Genomic DNA, 13,413 nt, shown 5'->3' with positions numbered 1-13,413 from the left:
AAAGCTCATACCAATAACAAACTTGGTTGGTCTCTAAGGTGCTACTGGAAGGAATTCTCTGCACACTTACCTAGGAGTAAGCCCTATTGAATCCATTTAGACTTATTGTCAAGTAAACATGCATGAGCTTGCACTGCATATATTTTTTATTGCAGACTTCAAATAAAAATATAAAACAATGGGATTCACATGTCATCCTAATCAGTTATAAATGAGCAAGTGAAGAAAGAAAATAAATGGCACCAAGTAAAGACAGTGGATTAACTCATTTGCTATAATGCAATTATGGGAGACAATGTTAAGAGTATATCATGTAATTAAACAGGATTTTTTTATTTTAAAAAATCCTACTTTTCTTCATTACTAATTGAATAATTTGTCCCACTTCAATTGCAGAATGTTAGCAGAAATGTAGCATAGCCAATGGCCTGTGGGAGCATAAGGAAAGCACTGCAAGCAATGTTAAGTTTTCAATGTCTGGCATGCTGTAGGAAAATACAAATTTCCTTAACTTACCAAAAAATTTAAACATTCCTTTTTGTCCTGTACACTTGTAAGAGTTTTGAGAGAAGAAAACAGAGGGAGGAGGAGGAAAAAGGAGAATAGATGTCAGAAGGAAAAGGAAACCTTTGTTTCCAAACGGGAGTTAGTACCTGCTTATAGATTATGTTGCCCTTCAAATGGTGAAAGTCACAGTTAAAGGTTAATGTCACTTGGGCATAGAAAGCAGTGAAAGAAAGCTTCAGCATCTTTTGTACTACATAACCTATTGAGAAACCAAGAACTGCATGTGAACTTTCTACCTGATATGCATTCCAATGTGGTATTCCCCATTAATATTTGCTCTCTACAGCACTTTAAAATAAATAAAATGAAATTTACTTGGAAGAACACTTGGCAAACAAGCTCTCAAAGGAAAGGGATGTGAGCTCTAAAAATACCCATGTGTGAGTAGCAGGTATATAGTGCTTTCCTTGAACGCTTACGATCTGTGCAAGTATTTTTTCATCTGTTCAGAATCATTTTTTAAAAAAGATGTTGCAGAAAGCTAACAAGAAAAATCAGATTATTCTTCTACAAATGGAGGCTACCCAGAAGACCCATGCAGAACAGAAGGCAACTTAACAGTGAATAAGTAGCCTCTGGACCCTAGAAGGATATGTACTGTCATACTGTTAATTATAATAATACATATAAATAAATCAGTCTAAACAGAGGTAAAGATTAAGGCTTTGGTTTAGTTAAACATTTTAGTTTCCTTTCCTCAGTATCACAGTTCAGATTTCAAATAAATGCTGGAAACTGGGTGGGGGGGGGGAGGAACTAAGGAAAGTGTTGAGAGGTTTCTTTAAAAATAAATAAATAAAAATAACCAAAGCGCTAGATAGATGTTAAGAAAGGTGCTAATCTTCCAGATTATGGGCAGGAGGTGTTAGGGTATTAAGTATATAGATCCAGAAATTATCTTTCTAAAATCCCTGGATAAAATGGTTTCTCTATAGGAAATATTTACAAGTCAAGAGTAAAATATTTTGAAACAGACTCTTCAAAGGTACTCACTCATACGCACGTAGGTACAATCTGTCTCAACAGCATTGAAACTTGTGGGCAGTAAAGCAGAACAGCCTCTTATAAACTTTCTTGGCTATAAATTTCTTCAGGGCTCAGGTATTCATTAGGCTATTTGGTCTAGTTAAATGACAGCTCCTTATTTTAGGGTATAATCCAAACCCCAACAAGGAAGCAGTGAGGCTTGTCAAAGCAGTGGCTCAAGCACTACACCTGCAGTTCCTGCCACTCATGCTGGCTGGTGGGGCGGGGGAAGATGAAAAATAGGCAAATCACTGCGCCAGCCTGGAATGGGGTCCAAATTGGGCCTGATGACAATAATGGGATGGCTTGAGATCCAGCAGATCAAGGGCCAGCTCAGTCTTTCCCTCCCCTGCCTCCAGAATCAGGTTTCAGGTTTTTCCATTGGCTGCCAGCTGCAGAGATCTGGCTGGGGAACTTCCGCTCTACCCTGGCAGAGTGATGCAGACTTCACAGCACAGGAGGCGACCAGCAGAGGGAAATCTCTGGCCAGCCCCAGCGTCTGGCCTTACCCCTAGGCTGGCACAAAGGGGCTTTGGCTTGCCATGCTATGTTTATGCAAATTCTGACCGAAATTCTTACCAGAATTTTCATTTGAGTCCAAGTAGTTTTCAGATTTCCGATCTTCCATCACATGGTCAAATGTGATTTGTGGAACTGCTAACATTTTGTCAGGAGAAGAAGGTCCATTATCTTTTTCTGTCTTAACTTTCTTCTTTTTTACCTGAGAGGAATACATTTTAAAATCTTCTTTTTAAAAAACAAAACAAAAACTGACTGCATGAACAATGAGCTAAGCTAAAGATGTAATTAATGCAACGCAAGAAATTAATTTATATTACAAGTAACCGAGGGGAAATAAAATTACGATTTTTTATAAAATTACAATTTTACCTTTACTTTTATGAACAGGATGTGAGGAGGAGGAGGAGAGGGGGAAATCACTCTAGCAGGCAAGCAGAAATGTTTGTACTGATGAAGCGATCTCCTAATGTTGAATTCCTAATGTTGTATTCCTCCCAGAGTCCATCACTCCATAATTACATTTCTCCACTTGCGTTCCTTTTATTATAACCACTGACTTCTTAGTCAATGCCATAGTCTATGAAGGAAGTCCTCAAGAGGATACAGTGGTACCTCGGGTTACAAACGCATCAGGTTACAAACGCTTCAGGTTACAGACTCCGCTAACTCAGAAATAGTACCTCGGGTTAAGAACATTGCTTCAAGATGAGAACAGAAATTGTGCCTTGGCAGCGCGGTGGCAGCAGGAGGCCCCATGAATCATAGAATTGAAAGAGACCACAAGGGCCACCCAGTCCAACCCCCTGCCAAGCAGGAAACACCATCTAAGCATTCCTGACATATGGCTGTCAAGCCTCGGCTTAAAGACCTCCAAAGAAGGAGACTCCACCACACTCTTTGGCAGCAAATTCCACTGTTGAACATGAGCTAAAGTGATGCTTCAGGTTAAGAACAGTTTCAGGTTAAAAACGGACCTCCAGAATGAATTGAGTTCTTAACCAGAGGTACCACTGTAGAATTCTACCTCCATTCCTGTTTGTCACTGAAACAAAATTCAGGAGACAAAGTCTGTTCCTCTCCCACATGATTGGTGTAGAGGAAGAAAACTGCACAACACTCAACACATCTTCCTGGAGCTTCCTGCCAGCTAGTCAGGCTGGTCCAATCACCTATATGGGACCCTCGTACCTACGGGACCGCCTCTCCTGGTATGCCCCGCGGAGGACCTTAAGGTCCACAAACAACAATATTCTGGAGATCCCGAGCCATAAGGTGGCTAGATTGGCCTCTACTAGGGCCAGGGCCTTTTTAGTATTGGCCCCAACTTGGTGGAACACTCTTTCACAGGAGACCAGGACCCTGCGGGATTTGTCATCTTTCCGCAGGGCCTGCAAGACAGAGCTGTTCCGCCTGGCCTTTGGGTTGGACTTAGTCTGACCCCTGTGTTTTCCTCCCTCATGGCTTGGATTTATGGACTACTTAAAATGAGGCTGCATTTTAAATTTTAATACTGTATTTTAATTAATTGCTTTTTATGTTTTATTGTAATTTTATTGGTGTGAGCTGCCCTGAGCCCGGTTTTGACTGGGGAGGGCGGGGTATAAATAAAAAATTATTATTATTATTATTATTATTATTATTATTATTATTATATACATGGCTGTGTGTGATAACATATCAGACTCGCTGAGTTGCACCCACATGCATGATGTCACACACATGCCCCCCCCCAACCCGCCAGGCCAACTTAGCCCGCCACCCCCACTTGCCTTGCCTTTGTGAAAGGGACTCAGTGGGACCAAGATGATTTGCACTGGTGTGTCCCTGGTGGAGACCGACACAGCACTTTCCTGGAAGGCCCCCTGGCAATTGTCAAAGGAACGTGCCAGGAAGAAGACACTTTGCCCTGGCGTGTCCCTTTGATGATCGCTGTGGAATTTTGGGGGGATTGGGGAGCCTTAGCCCCCCCCCCAGCCCACCTAGATGGAGCCCCCTGTATCATATGAAGAATATCCTGTTATGCAAATATTGGTTGATATTCAATTTTTGCCATAGTCAGAATAAGCCTATTGATTTCAGTGAGTTTGCCCTGAGTATGACTAACGTTGAATATCACATTTTCAAGAAAGGCTATTTTGTGTAGGGAAAGCATATTCTATGGAAAAGCATTCATTTCAATCTATTTTTAAACATTAATGTGTCAAAATGCCCAAGGGAAATGGAAATGTAGTTCCTTACCGACACCATTGCAATTTTCTTTGGCTTGGGACTAGGAGACATCAAGTGATAATTTCTGGACGGTTTTTTAATATATATTTTCCATGTAGAAGAGTCTGGGTTTTCTGATGCATAGCACCTCCAGGCAGTCTAAAACATTAGTTAGATGAATTAAAAAACATTTATGAATCAACAGAAAACCAACATTAATTTATAAACGGCAACCTTTTTAAATCTATGAACATTTGTCTAAATTAGGGATAGTGGAAAATTCAAAATTAGGGAGTGGGGGAAGAGATCTTAGTTCAGAAAACTCATGCTAATTATGAGGCAAGCTAATCCTCAATTCAGGATGGGTCAAAAGTTAAAACAGATTATGGTAGTTTCAAACATTTGCTGGACTTTCTTCAATTTAATCTACTTTAGCTGGCCTCATTCCAAAAGATAACAAAAAAATAAAATAGGCTTCTTACAAACAAACAAACACCAAAAAGAGAAAAAGTCCAACCTAATAGGATTCTTTTTTAAAAAATCTATCAAAATATATGCAGTAAATGTAGGCTCTAATCACCATTACCTGAATGAGAGAAGCAGCTGCTGGAATTTGCCGATTGAAGTGCTTCTGTCGTTGTTTCTGCTGTACCTTCAAGGCAAATCCAGAACCAAGAATACCCTGAAGAAAATAATTAAGTGTTTTCAGAAGAGAAATGCCATACTAGTATACATTTTAAAATTAATTTCAAGTAAATTCTGCTTGAATGGTATTTGCCCGAAATCTGAGATCGTCCCAGATTTCTTCTGGCTGGTTCTACTTGAGCTGCCACATTTTCCGTATTTCCATATTTTCCATTATACTGGAACCACATATTTTTGGACTTTTACTTTCTGTCACACTTTTAAAGAGGTTGTATGGTACACAGGCACTACAGTGGGCAGTTACCTACATTAAAAGTTTGTGTTGTTTTTGCACATGGTTATTTTACATAGAGCGAGATGAGCGCCGCAACCCCAGAGTCGGACACGACTGGACCTGATGGTCAGGGGCCCCTTTACCCTTTACCTTTTTATTTTACATATGCCGATACTAATTGTTTATGCAACAATAGCAGACTACAAAACTCACAATGCAACATGCTTATGATAAAAGCATGGATGCATAAATATCCAGGGCTTGTGTGTAACTATTGTAAAAAAAGTATGGTAGCCCCCAACAGTACTGGGCAGAATCTAACCAGCCAGAATCTAAACACCCAAGCACAGAAATTCATCACTTTGGCAGTGATAAATAGTTGCTCAAGTGTGTTCAAACTCATATATGTAAGAATCCTCCCAATGAGAAAATATTACATGTATGCATATGAATTTAAACTTAATTAAAAACAAATTGAAATATTCTAAACCACCTACCGCAGGCAAGGCAAAAAATGAAATTGCAAACACAGAAAAGCAAGACGCAATGGTTTTCCCTATCCATGTCTGAGGCACTTTGTCTCCATAACCAATGGTTGTTACAGTCACCTGAAAGGAAGAATTAAGCATTATTAGAACACATTATCACATTATTCGCACATAACTTTATTGATATTCCAATTTGCTTTGAGACTGTAACCGAGTGATGATAATTGTCATACGTTGTAACAAACACATTTTTTAATTACTCTGAACATGCCATTCGTTCCCCCATGCAATCAGAAGAGCATGGTAAGGTCAGGTCTTTGAAGGACCAAGAGTGACTTCTACAGGCAATGCTTTCTATGGAGACCAGATCTACTGCCACTGTGGATCCTTCTGCGTAAAGTGGTTGCTTCACCTTGCCTCATGGGTGGCTCTGCATTATTACCTCTCTGACCTATGTATATACAAACTATTAAACCTCGTTAAGTATTTGGGTTTCCTCCGGTACTTATTTTCAGAGAGTTTGAAAAGCCGTGTTATCATCAGAACACTAAGGAACTAGGAGTCTGTCTTCCTGGCACACCGGAGGCCTTAATAAACTCTCTCTGTTTTCTAAAGGCATGCTTTTAGCCCTCATTATTAAGTATTCATTCATTAATAATTACATCTATACCCCATCTTTTCTCTAAGGAGCTTAAAACAGTGTATCTCGGTGCATGAAAATCAGAAAGATTTTGCAAGACAGTAGTCAGAAAACCAGTTCCTGTTCCTGTCTTCTTTACCTATCTCTATGGTAGCTAAACATACCAGGCATTCCTTCCCGTTTTCTTCTTTACTAGGAACACCTCCAACAAAATATTTCAGATTCTGCACTTTAGGTACTAGCAGCTAATTTGTGTAATTAAAAATCTTTGCATTGCTCTTGTGCCGCAGCTATTTTGTATATTTTCACAAACATCTGCATACATAAGAAACCTATCCTTCTAGTGTAGTGTATTGAAGAAACTTATAATAGTAAAACAGTCTTTAATTCACGAGAAAGAAAAGAAGGCAGGAAATTGAATTACAACATAGCTCATGTTAACATGCTGTAAATTCAAAGCCTTAATTTAGGCCTTTATGACTTTGGAAAACTTTACAGTACATGAGGTTTCAGGGCTATGGGCAGCTTGCCCAAATCCCACTCTTCTCTTTGGGGAAAACCATACCAGCCCAAGTAAAAACAAACTTTACATTGATAATTTTATTTATAACCAAAGAAGGTATTTCCTAATGCATGGGTACTATACATTAAGAAAGCAGAAGGAAGGGTGAAAAATGCCACATGAAACAACTATATATTTTCAAGTATTATAGTGATCCAATGATGTCAAAAGGAAAAGGGGCAGATCTAAAGTCAGTAGCTGATCCCTGCAATATTATGATACCCCGATTCACATTATATTTCATTAGAGGGTGTGTGGAAACTAATATGAAATGAAAATCAGACACCCGAGAAGAATGCTTTTAAGGAGAGGATGGTCACAGCATTTGTACTGCAGACCAAAGTTTATATCATAGCTGCCAAGTTCTCCCCTTTTTAAAGGGAAATTCCCTTATGCTGAATAGGCTTCCTCGCGAGAAAAGGGAAAACTTGGCAGCTGTGGTTTATATAGATTGCAGTAAGTGATGACTAAATGTAAGACAGGCTTTATTCAAGACCTTACAGAAATAATGGAGTCCATTTCAGCAACAAAAGCAGATGAGAGTATTCAGATGCCCAGAATGTTTTCTTTCTTTTTTCCCAATAATATTTTCACACACAAAAAAAAACCTGCACAGGTGTACTAAGCCCTGTGTTTTTAGAGGAAAAGCTGAGAAAATACAAGTAGCAGCAGTACTTTTGGATATTCTTTTTTTATCAGCACATACAAGAAGGGCCATACTAAATGTATAAAAAAAATCCTTATGCATGTGTCTAGATTTCTATACAATAAATAATATATCCTTTAAAAATAGGATGACAGACACTCTTGCACAAAATATCTGAAACTGATTGTATTATCCAGTATTTAAAATAAGCAGTAACATCACTAACATTATCACAAATGAATCTTGGAATTGCAGGATTTGCATTTGGATAACAACATCAGTTTAAACCACTGCTTTGAAAAGAAATTCGCTGCTCATTATTGTGAATGAGAAGAAGAGATTATTTCAACTTCCCACCAAATTTCCAATTTTTCATGTTAGGCTTTGGAAAAACGCTGAAGCAGAAAGGACAGTAGCGCTGCATGCAGGAATCCCCAGCTTCAGTCCATGGTACCTCCAGTTAAACAAATTAGAAAACAAGTAGTAAGATAAGCCACTTCCTGAGACTGTGGTCACACACACACACAAACACACACACACACACACACACACACACACAGAGAGAGAGAGAGAGAGAGAGAGAGAGAGAGAGAGAGAGAGTGTCCCCCTGTCCCAATTTTGTTCAGGTCTTAATGCATGCCTACATTAAAAACATAGCAATTACGGTATCTTGTTCAGGAACATGTCCTGAACAAGCAGGTATAACAAAAGGTAGCAGCAATGTCAAAGACTCCATTGCACAATTCTCTTCCATCCTCTTGCACCATTTTGTGTCAATTACAATGGGGCTGGGACAGATTGTGGACTGTCCCAACTGCAGAGAATTGGCCTGTTTCTTTACAATTCACTTCAGTAAGCTGAGCTATCCTAATACAAAGTTACCTTCAAGCCCAACACAAACAATTGTGAAATCTGTAAGCATGTTTTATTTACATAATACGGTAGGGGGGGGGCTGTACAGAATAAGTTATTTGCTCCTGAAAGCCACTTTATTACAAAACTAGAATTGTAAAAAAAATAAAAGGGAGAGAATATTTGAATAGGTTTGTTTGGTCAGCTGGATAGTTTTACAACACTATTATTCACAGAAGGATGTATTAGCTCTTCCAACAGCTTTGGAGCCAAGCATTCAGCATTGTTGAAAAGTTTATGGTATCATTTTCCAGCAAAGGCCAGTATAGTTGAAAGTTATAAGAACATAACTCACAAAGAACAATGACAGTCAGATGAAAAGCCACCCATGAGACTAGGATGATGTGTAAACAAATAATTATGTTGTTTCATTAAAATGTTATAGCCTCGTTGGTGGGCTTTCATTGGCATGCAGACATATCCTAAGTCAATATGACAAAGAACCTTGTAACACATTCCGTTTACTGCGGCATAAACCTTTGTATACTACAAACTTATTATATAACTTGGACCCTAACCTATAATTACTCTAAGCATATTTTGAGGTGCCATGATACCCTTTTTTCTATAGTAAACTAACACAGTTTTTTTGTTTGTTTTTTAATGTTTAATTCTTTGAAATTTGTCCCTTAGTAAATATATAAGAAGCTTGATTAAAGGAATTCTTAAAAATGCTTTGAGGGTGTATTTTTTTTTTAAAAAAGCAACCAATCAAATGGTATATAATTTTTATTAAATAAATACATAAATGTTAATAATGGACAGTTGTAATAGCTGCACCAAATTCTGTGGGTCATGATTAGAATGGATTGTACGGTAAGGTAGATACAGGCTAGTCACAGATAGATACTGTAAGCAATTTTAGAAACATAAAATTTAAGGTTTAATATAGACCCTGTACTAACTTTGAGATCAGCTTCTGAGGCCCTGCTTCCTTGCCCATCAGTACAAACATTAGTTTTGGGGGTACAAGGGATAGGGTCTTCTCTCAGAGTGGTCTCACATTTGTGGAGTCCCCCCTCTGAGGAGGTTTGTATGGCCTTATCAATCCTAACTTTCCAATCCCTTTATATGGTGTTTATTGACCTGACCCAGCCTTCGACACTGTAAATCATACTGCCCTGTGGACTGTCCTTCTGAAAATCGGCTGCCCAGATAAATTTGTGAACATATTAGGCTCCTCCATGATAATACGGTGGCAACAATGGCTCTCAAAGTGAACCATTCACGGTGGGATCAGGCAATAAATGGATGTGTTATCGCCCCAATTCTATTTACCGGTATTATCTTCATCGCCATGACCCTACAAATTGTCAAAGGGAAACGCCCCAATGAGGTAGAAATCATATACTGAACAGAGTAGGCTGTTTAATCTGAGTAGGCTGAAAGCAAATAGTAAGGTTACCATAACTTCCATCATAGAGCTAGTTACAGGTACTGGAAGGAATTTTTTTTTAATTCCATCTTAGAGCTTCAGTATGCTGGTGACAATGTAGTGTGTGCACACTCAGAGGATGACCTCCAAACCATCTATATATATAAAATGGAAGTGTCCCTGCGTCCACGTTTTCCCGTGTGTCCCTGGGCTACTGCGCATGGGCCCCAGGGACACAGGGATTGGACAGCAGAGACTGCACGCGCTCTCTTTCCCCCCCCTCTGCCTCCTCCAACCGCCGCTCCTGGCCGGACACCGCCTCACTGCAGGGCACGTCAGGGAAGCGAGGGTGGAGGCCGGCGGAGGCCTCCTCCTCACAACCCTCCCTGGCCCGTAAGAGGAGCGGCGGCGAGGTAGGCATTTGTGTCCCCCGTCCTTCCTGTCGGCGGCTGGAGGAGAGGAAGGAAGGAGGAGAAAGCAGCGTTTTCTCCTCCTCCGTTCCTGCCCCCCTGCCGCCGACAACAAGGACAGGTCCCAGGCTTCGGAAAAGTGCTGCGCAAGCACTTCTCCGAACCCCGGGATGTCTCCTTCCTCTCGGCGGCTGGAGGAGAGGAAGGAAGGAGGAGAAAGCAGCGCTTTCTCCTCCTCCGTTCCTGCCCCCCTGCCGCCGACAACAAGGACAGGTCCCAGGCTTCGGAGAAGCGCTGCGCAAGCGCTTCTCCGAACCCCAGGATTCTAGCGCCCGTTATTGAGCGGGCTGAAATCCACTAGCCCTAAATATCTTCGCAGAAGCTTACAGAAAGCTTGGCCTATCGCTTAACACCCAAATAACCAAAGAGCTACACCAACAAGCACAAAACAACTTTCAAGAGAACTCCAGATACATTTTTATTTCAATCCACATTCAATTAATTACTGTGTTTTTATTAATTGTGACTGCACTTTATTAAAAAAAAGTGCACAGTGGAGTTTTAATCTGTGTTTTTTGCACTAGTATTGTATTGTTTTTAATTTCATGTACAGTGTTTTTGTGAAGTCAATCTGTAGACTGTAATGTTGCTTAAAAACGCTTAAAAGAAAAACTTATTCATTTATTCTCCACCTTTCAAAGTATTTTCCCCAAGCCAGCTTATACTATCAGCAAAACAGCAGCATCAGTAACAACAAAACAATTTAAAAGGACCATCTGTCTAAAAAAAGAAACAGAAATCTAACAGCAAATTGTTCCAGAGCAAAAGGGTCGGGGAAAATGCTTGGTGGACTGGTTCTGGAGTAAAATTGTTGTGCCAAATCTCACAAGTAACTGTCAAGAGAAAAGTCATATTAACACTGGGTTCCAAGCATGTTGCCTGAAACTGTACCTTGTGTGGGTTTTCTTATTTGCTTTGCTCTCTACCCTCCCCCCCTCCCCCCGCAGTTGTGGACTTGTAATTTCTGATAAAAAGATTAAAGGAATTCTGCAATTTCATTGTAAATGCACTGGAATGTCAGGGGGAGGGGCAAACAAAGGTCTATCCATAGGTTATCACATTAAAATTTCATCACAACTCAGCAGGAAAAGCTAAATGTTTCAATTAAAAGCATGGTCACACACAGTCATTTCGCACTGCAAGGCTTTGATCTAGTAGAATCGCCACAGGAGTGGTTGTATGACTAATCTCATCCCTGTTTAATAGTCTAGAGAAATGAAGCTGCAGCGAAGTTAAGATTACCATCGGAAATAGCTGATAACAAAGAGAAAATAAACCATAACCAAAGGTACATGGATTAATAGTGACAAAAAACAGTGGCTTGCTTCATTTAAACTTGTGGGGGTGGGGGTGGGGAATGCAAATGGAAATTTAAAAGTATTTAGAGATTGCACAGACACCAGGACCAAATACTTATCGGATAATAAAATACAGCCCTTTCACAGTGGCAGCAGTTTTAAACCCTGGCAGAATGCTAATTTCATTTGAACTTGTTTTGTTAATGCTGCAAGGATAGAAACAGTCTGGGGTGGATTCTGGAAACTGCAGGATTCTGCTCTGAGACTGACTGCTGTTGGATTCCTACCATTATTCCTGAAACTGCAATTTTTAAAAACAAACAAACAGATTTTCATACTATTGGATTTAGTGTAAGGCACTTCTCCTCAGTGGCGGAATTCATGCTCTGGCACCGGGGGCAGGGGCGGGGCTGGCGCCCGTTCTGGGGGCGGGATGCATGTTCCAGGGCTGTGGCGTGCCTCCCAGAAAGCCGTGGCGCACTTCCTGGGGGTACGACGTGCCTCCCGGAGGGGTGCAGTGCACATTCCGGGGGTGGGGCGCGCCTCCCGTAGGGGTGTGACATGCGTTCCGGGGACAGGGAGCACGTTTTGGGGGTGGGGCGGGCATCTGCGACGGTGCCGCTTGGAGCCTGCCGCTCGGGGTGGCCCGCCCCCACCGCCCCTATCTTCCTACTCCTCATTCAAGTCAGGGCACCTAATTTTTGCTGATCCCCTCCTGCCCACTTAAACCCGCTGACCTCCTAAAAAGCTGTTCCTGAGGGTTGATGGTCCCTTCAGTCCACAATGTAATGCAATACAGAAGGCAAGACTAAAAGTATGGGGCTACAATAATTAGGTGCACTAGTGTGTATTAGTGTTGCTTTCTGCTAGGGCAAAGTCATCATCAGCTGAAACGTTATAAATCTGTAATCCTCTTTCCCAAAGAGAACGTTGCTCTGCAGAACCCACAGAATACATGAAAATCAGATTATCAAACAGTTCTCTATGTTTGTTTTAAATGACTGTAGCAGAAGGACCACTATATTACAAACAGAAATAGCACCCATGCCTGATTTAAGCCCATATTTAGGCAAATAGTCTCACATTGAAGAATGATGTGTTCAAACCATGATCCTCCCTAGCACAGTCATGAAAATTAAGTTTATCCTAGTTCAGATGATCCCCTGAACCAGGGGTGCACAACCTGTGGCTCTCAAGATGTTTCCGGACTACAACTCCCATCAGCCCCAGCCAGCATATCCAGTGATTAGGGATGATGGGAGGTGTAGTCTGGAGGGGTGGTTTGAATTGAGGTGATCATGAGCAAACTGTGGCAACCCTGAAGATTACGTACTTCTCCCATCTTCTCCTTTGTGCCGTTGTTTAGGTCAGCCTTCCTGAATTTGGTGCCTTCCAGATCTTTTAGATTACAACTTCCACCAGTCCTAGCCAGCATAGTCAACAGCAAGGGATGGCAGGAATTGTAGCTCAAAACAATGGGACGGCACCAAGTGGGTGAAGGTTAGTTTTTAGGTGACCATCTGGAACCAGGCTTTTATGTATGAGAAAGAGTTCACCGTTTATGGAACAGATCCTAATGGGAAGAAATTTGCTGCGTGGAGACAGGTTCCAATGTTGTTGAAGGCAAAGAGCCCAAAGTGCAAGCTGCTGCATGATGGAAAATTACTGGCTGCATTTCACTCACCTGTTGGATTGTGGCCATAGCCATTTACTATATACATGTCACCGGCAGGAATATAGGGATGATTTAGAATTTCCACCTTATGACCTTTAAACTGGC

General features: G+C 40.9%; 1 protein-coding gene across 2 annotated transcripts in view; it reads right to left on the bottom strand.

Annotated features, from left to right (window-relative positions):
* KCNQ1 (potassium voltage-gated channel subfamily Q member 1) overlaps positions 1 to 13,413 on the bottom strand; it is a 293,005-nt gene that overhangs the window by 186,829 nt on the left and 92,763 nt on the right. For both annotated transcript variants that reach the window (XM_035120964.3, XM_035120972.3), the window contains exons 7-10: positions 5,740 to 5,850; positions 4,910 to 5,005; positions 4,354 to 4,482; positions 2,173 to 2,314 (exon numbers count right to left, since the gene is read on the bottom strand). In XM_035120964.3, the coding sequence (XP_034976855.1) occupies positions 2,173 to 2,314; positions 4,354 to 4,482; positions 4,910 to 5,005; positions 5,740 to 5,850 (478 nt within the window). The remainder of the gene's footprint in view (positions 1 to 2,172; positions 2,315 to 4,353; positions 4,483 to 4,909; positions 5,006 to 5,739; positions 5,851 to 13,413) is intronic.

Source organism: Zootoca vivipara, chromosome 1, assembly GCF_965207765.1.
Source record: "Zootoca vivipara chromosome 1, rZooViv2.hap1.1, whole genome shotgun sequence".
Lineage (NCBI taxonomy): Eukaryota > Metazoa > Chordata > Lepidosauria > Squamata > Lacertidae > Zootoca > Zootoca vivipara.
This window is presented reverse-complemented; position numbering and strand designations above follow the sequence as displayed.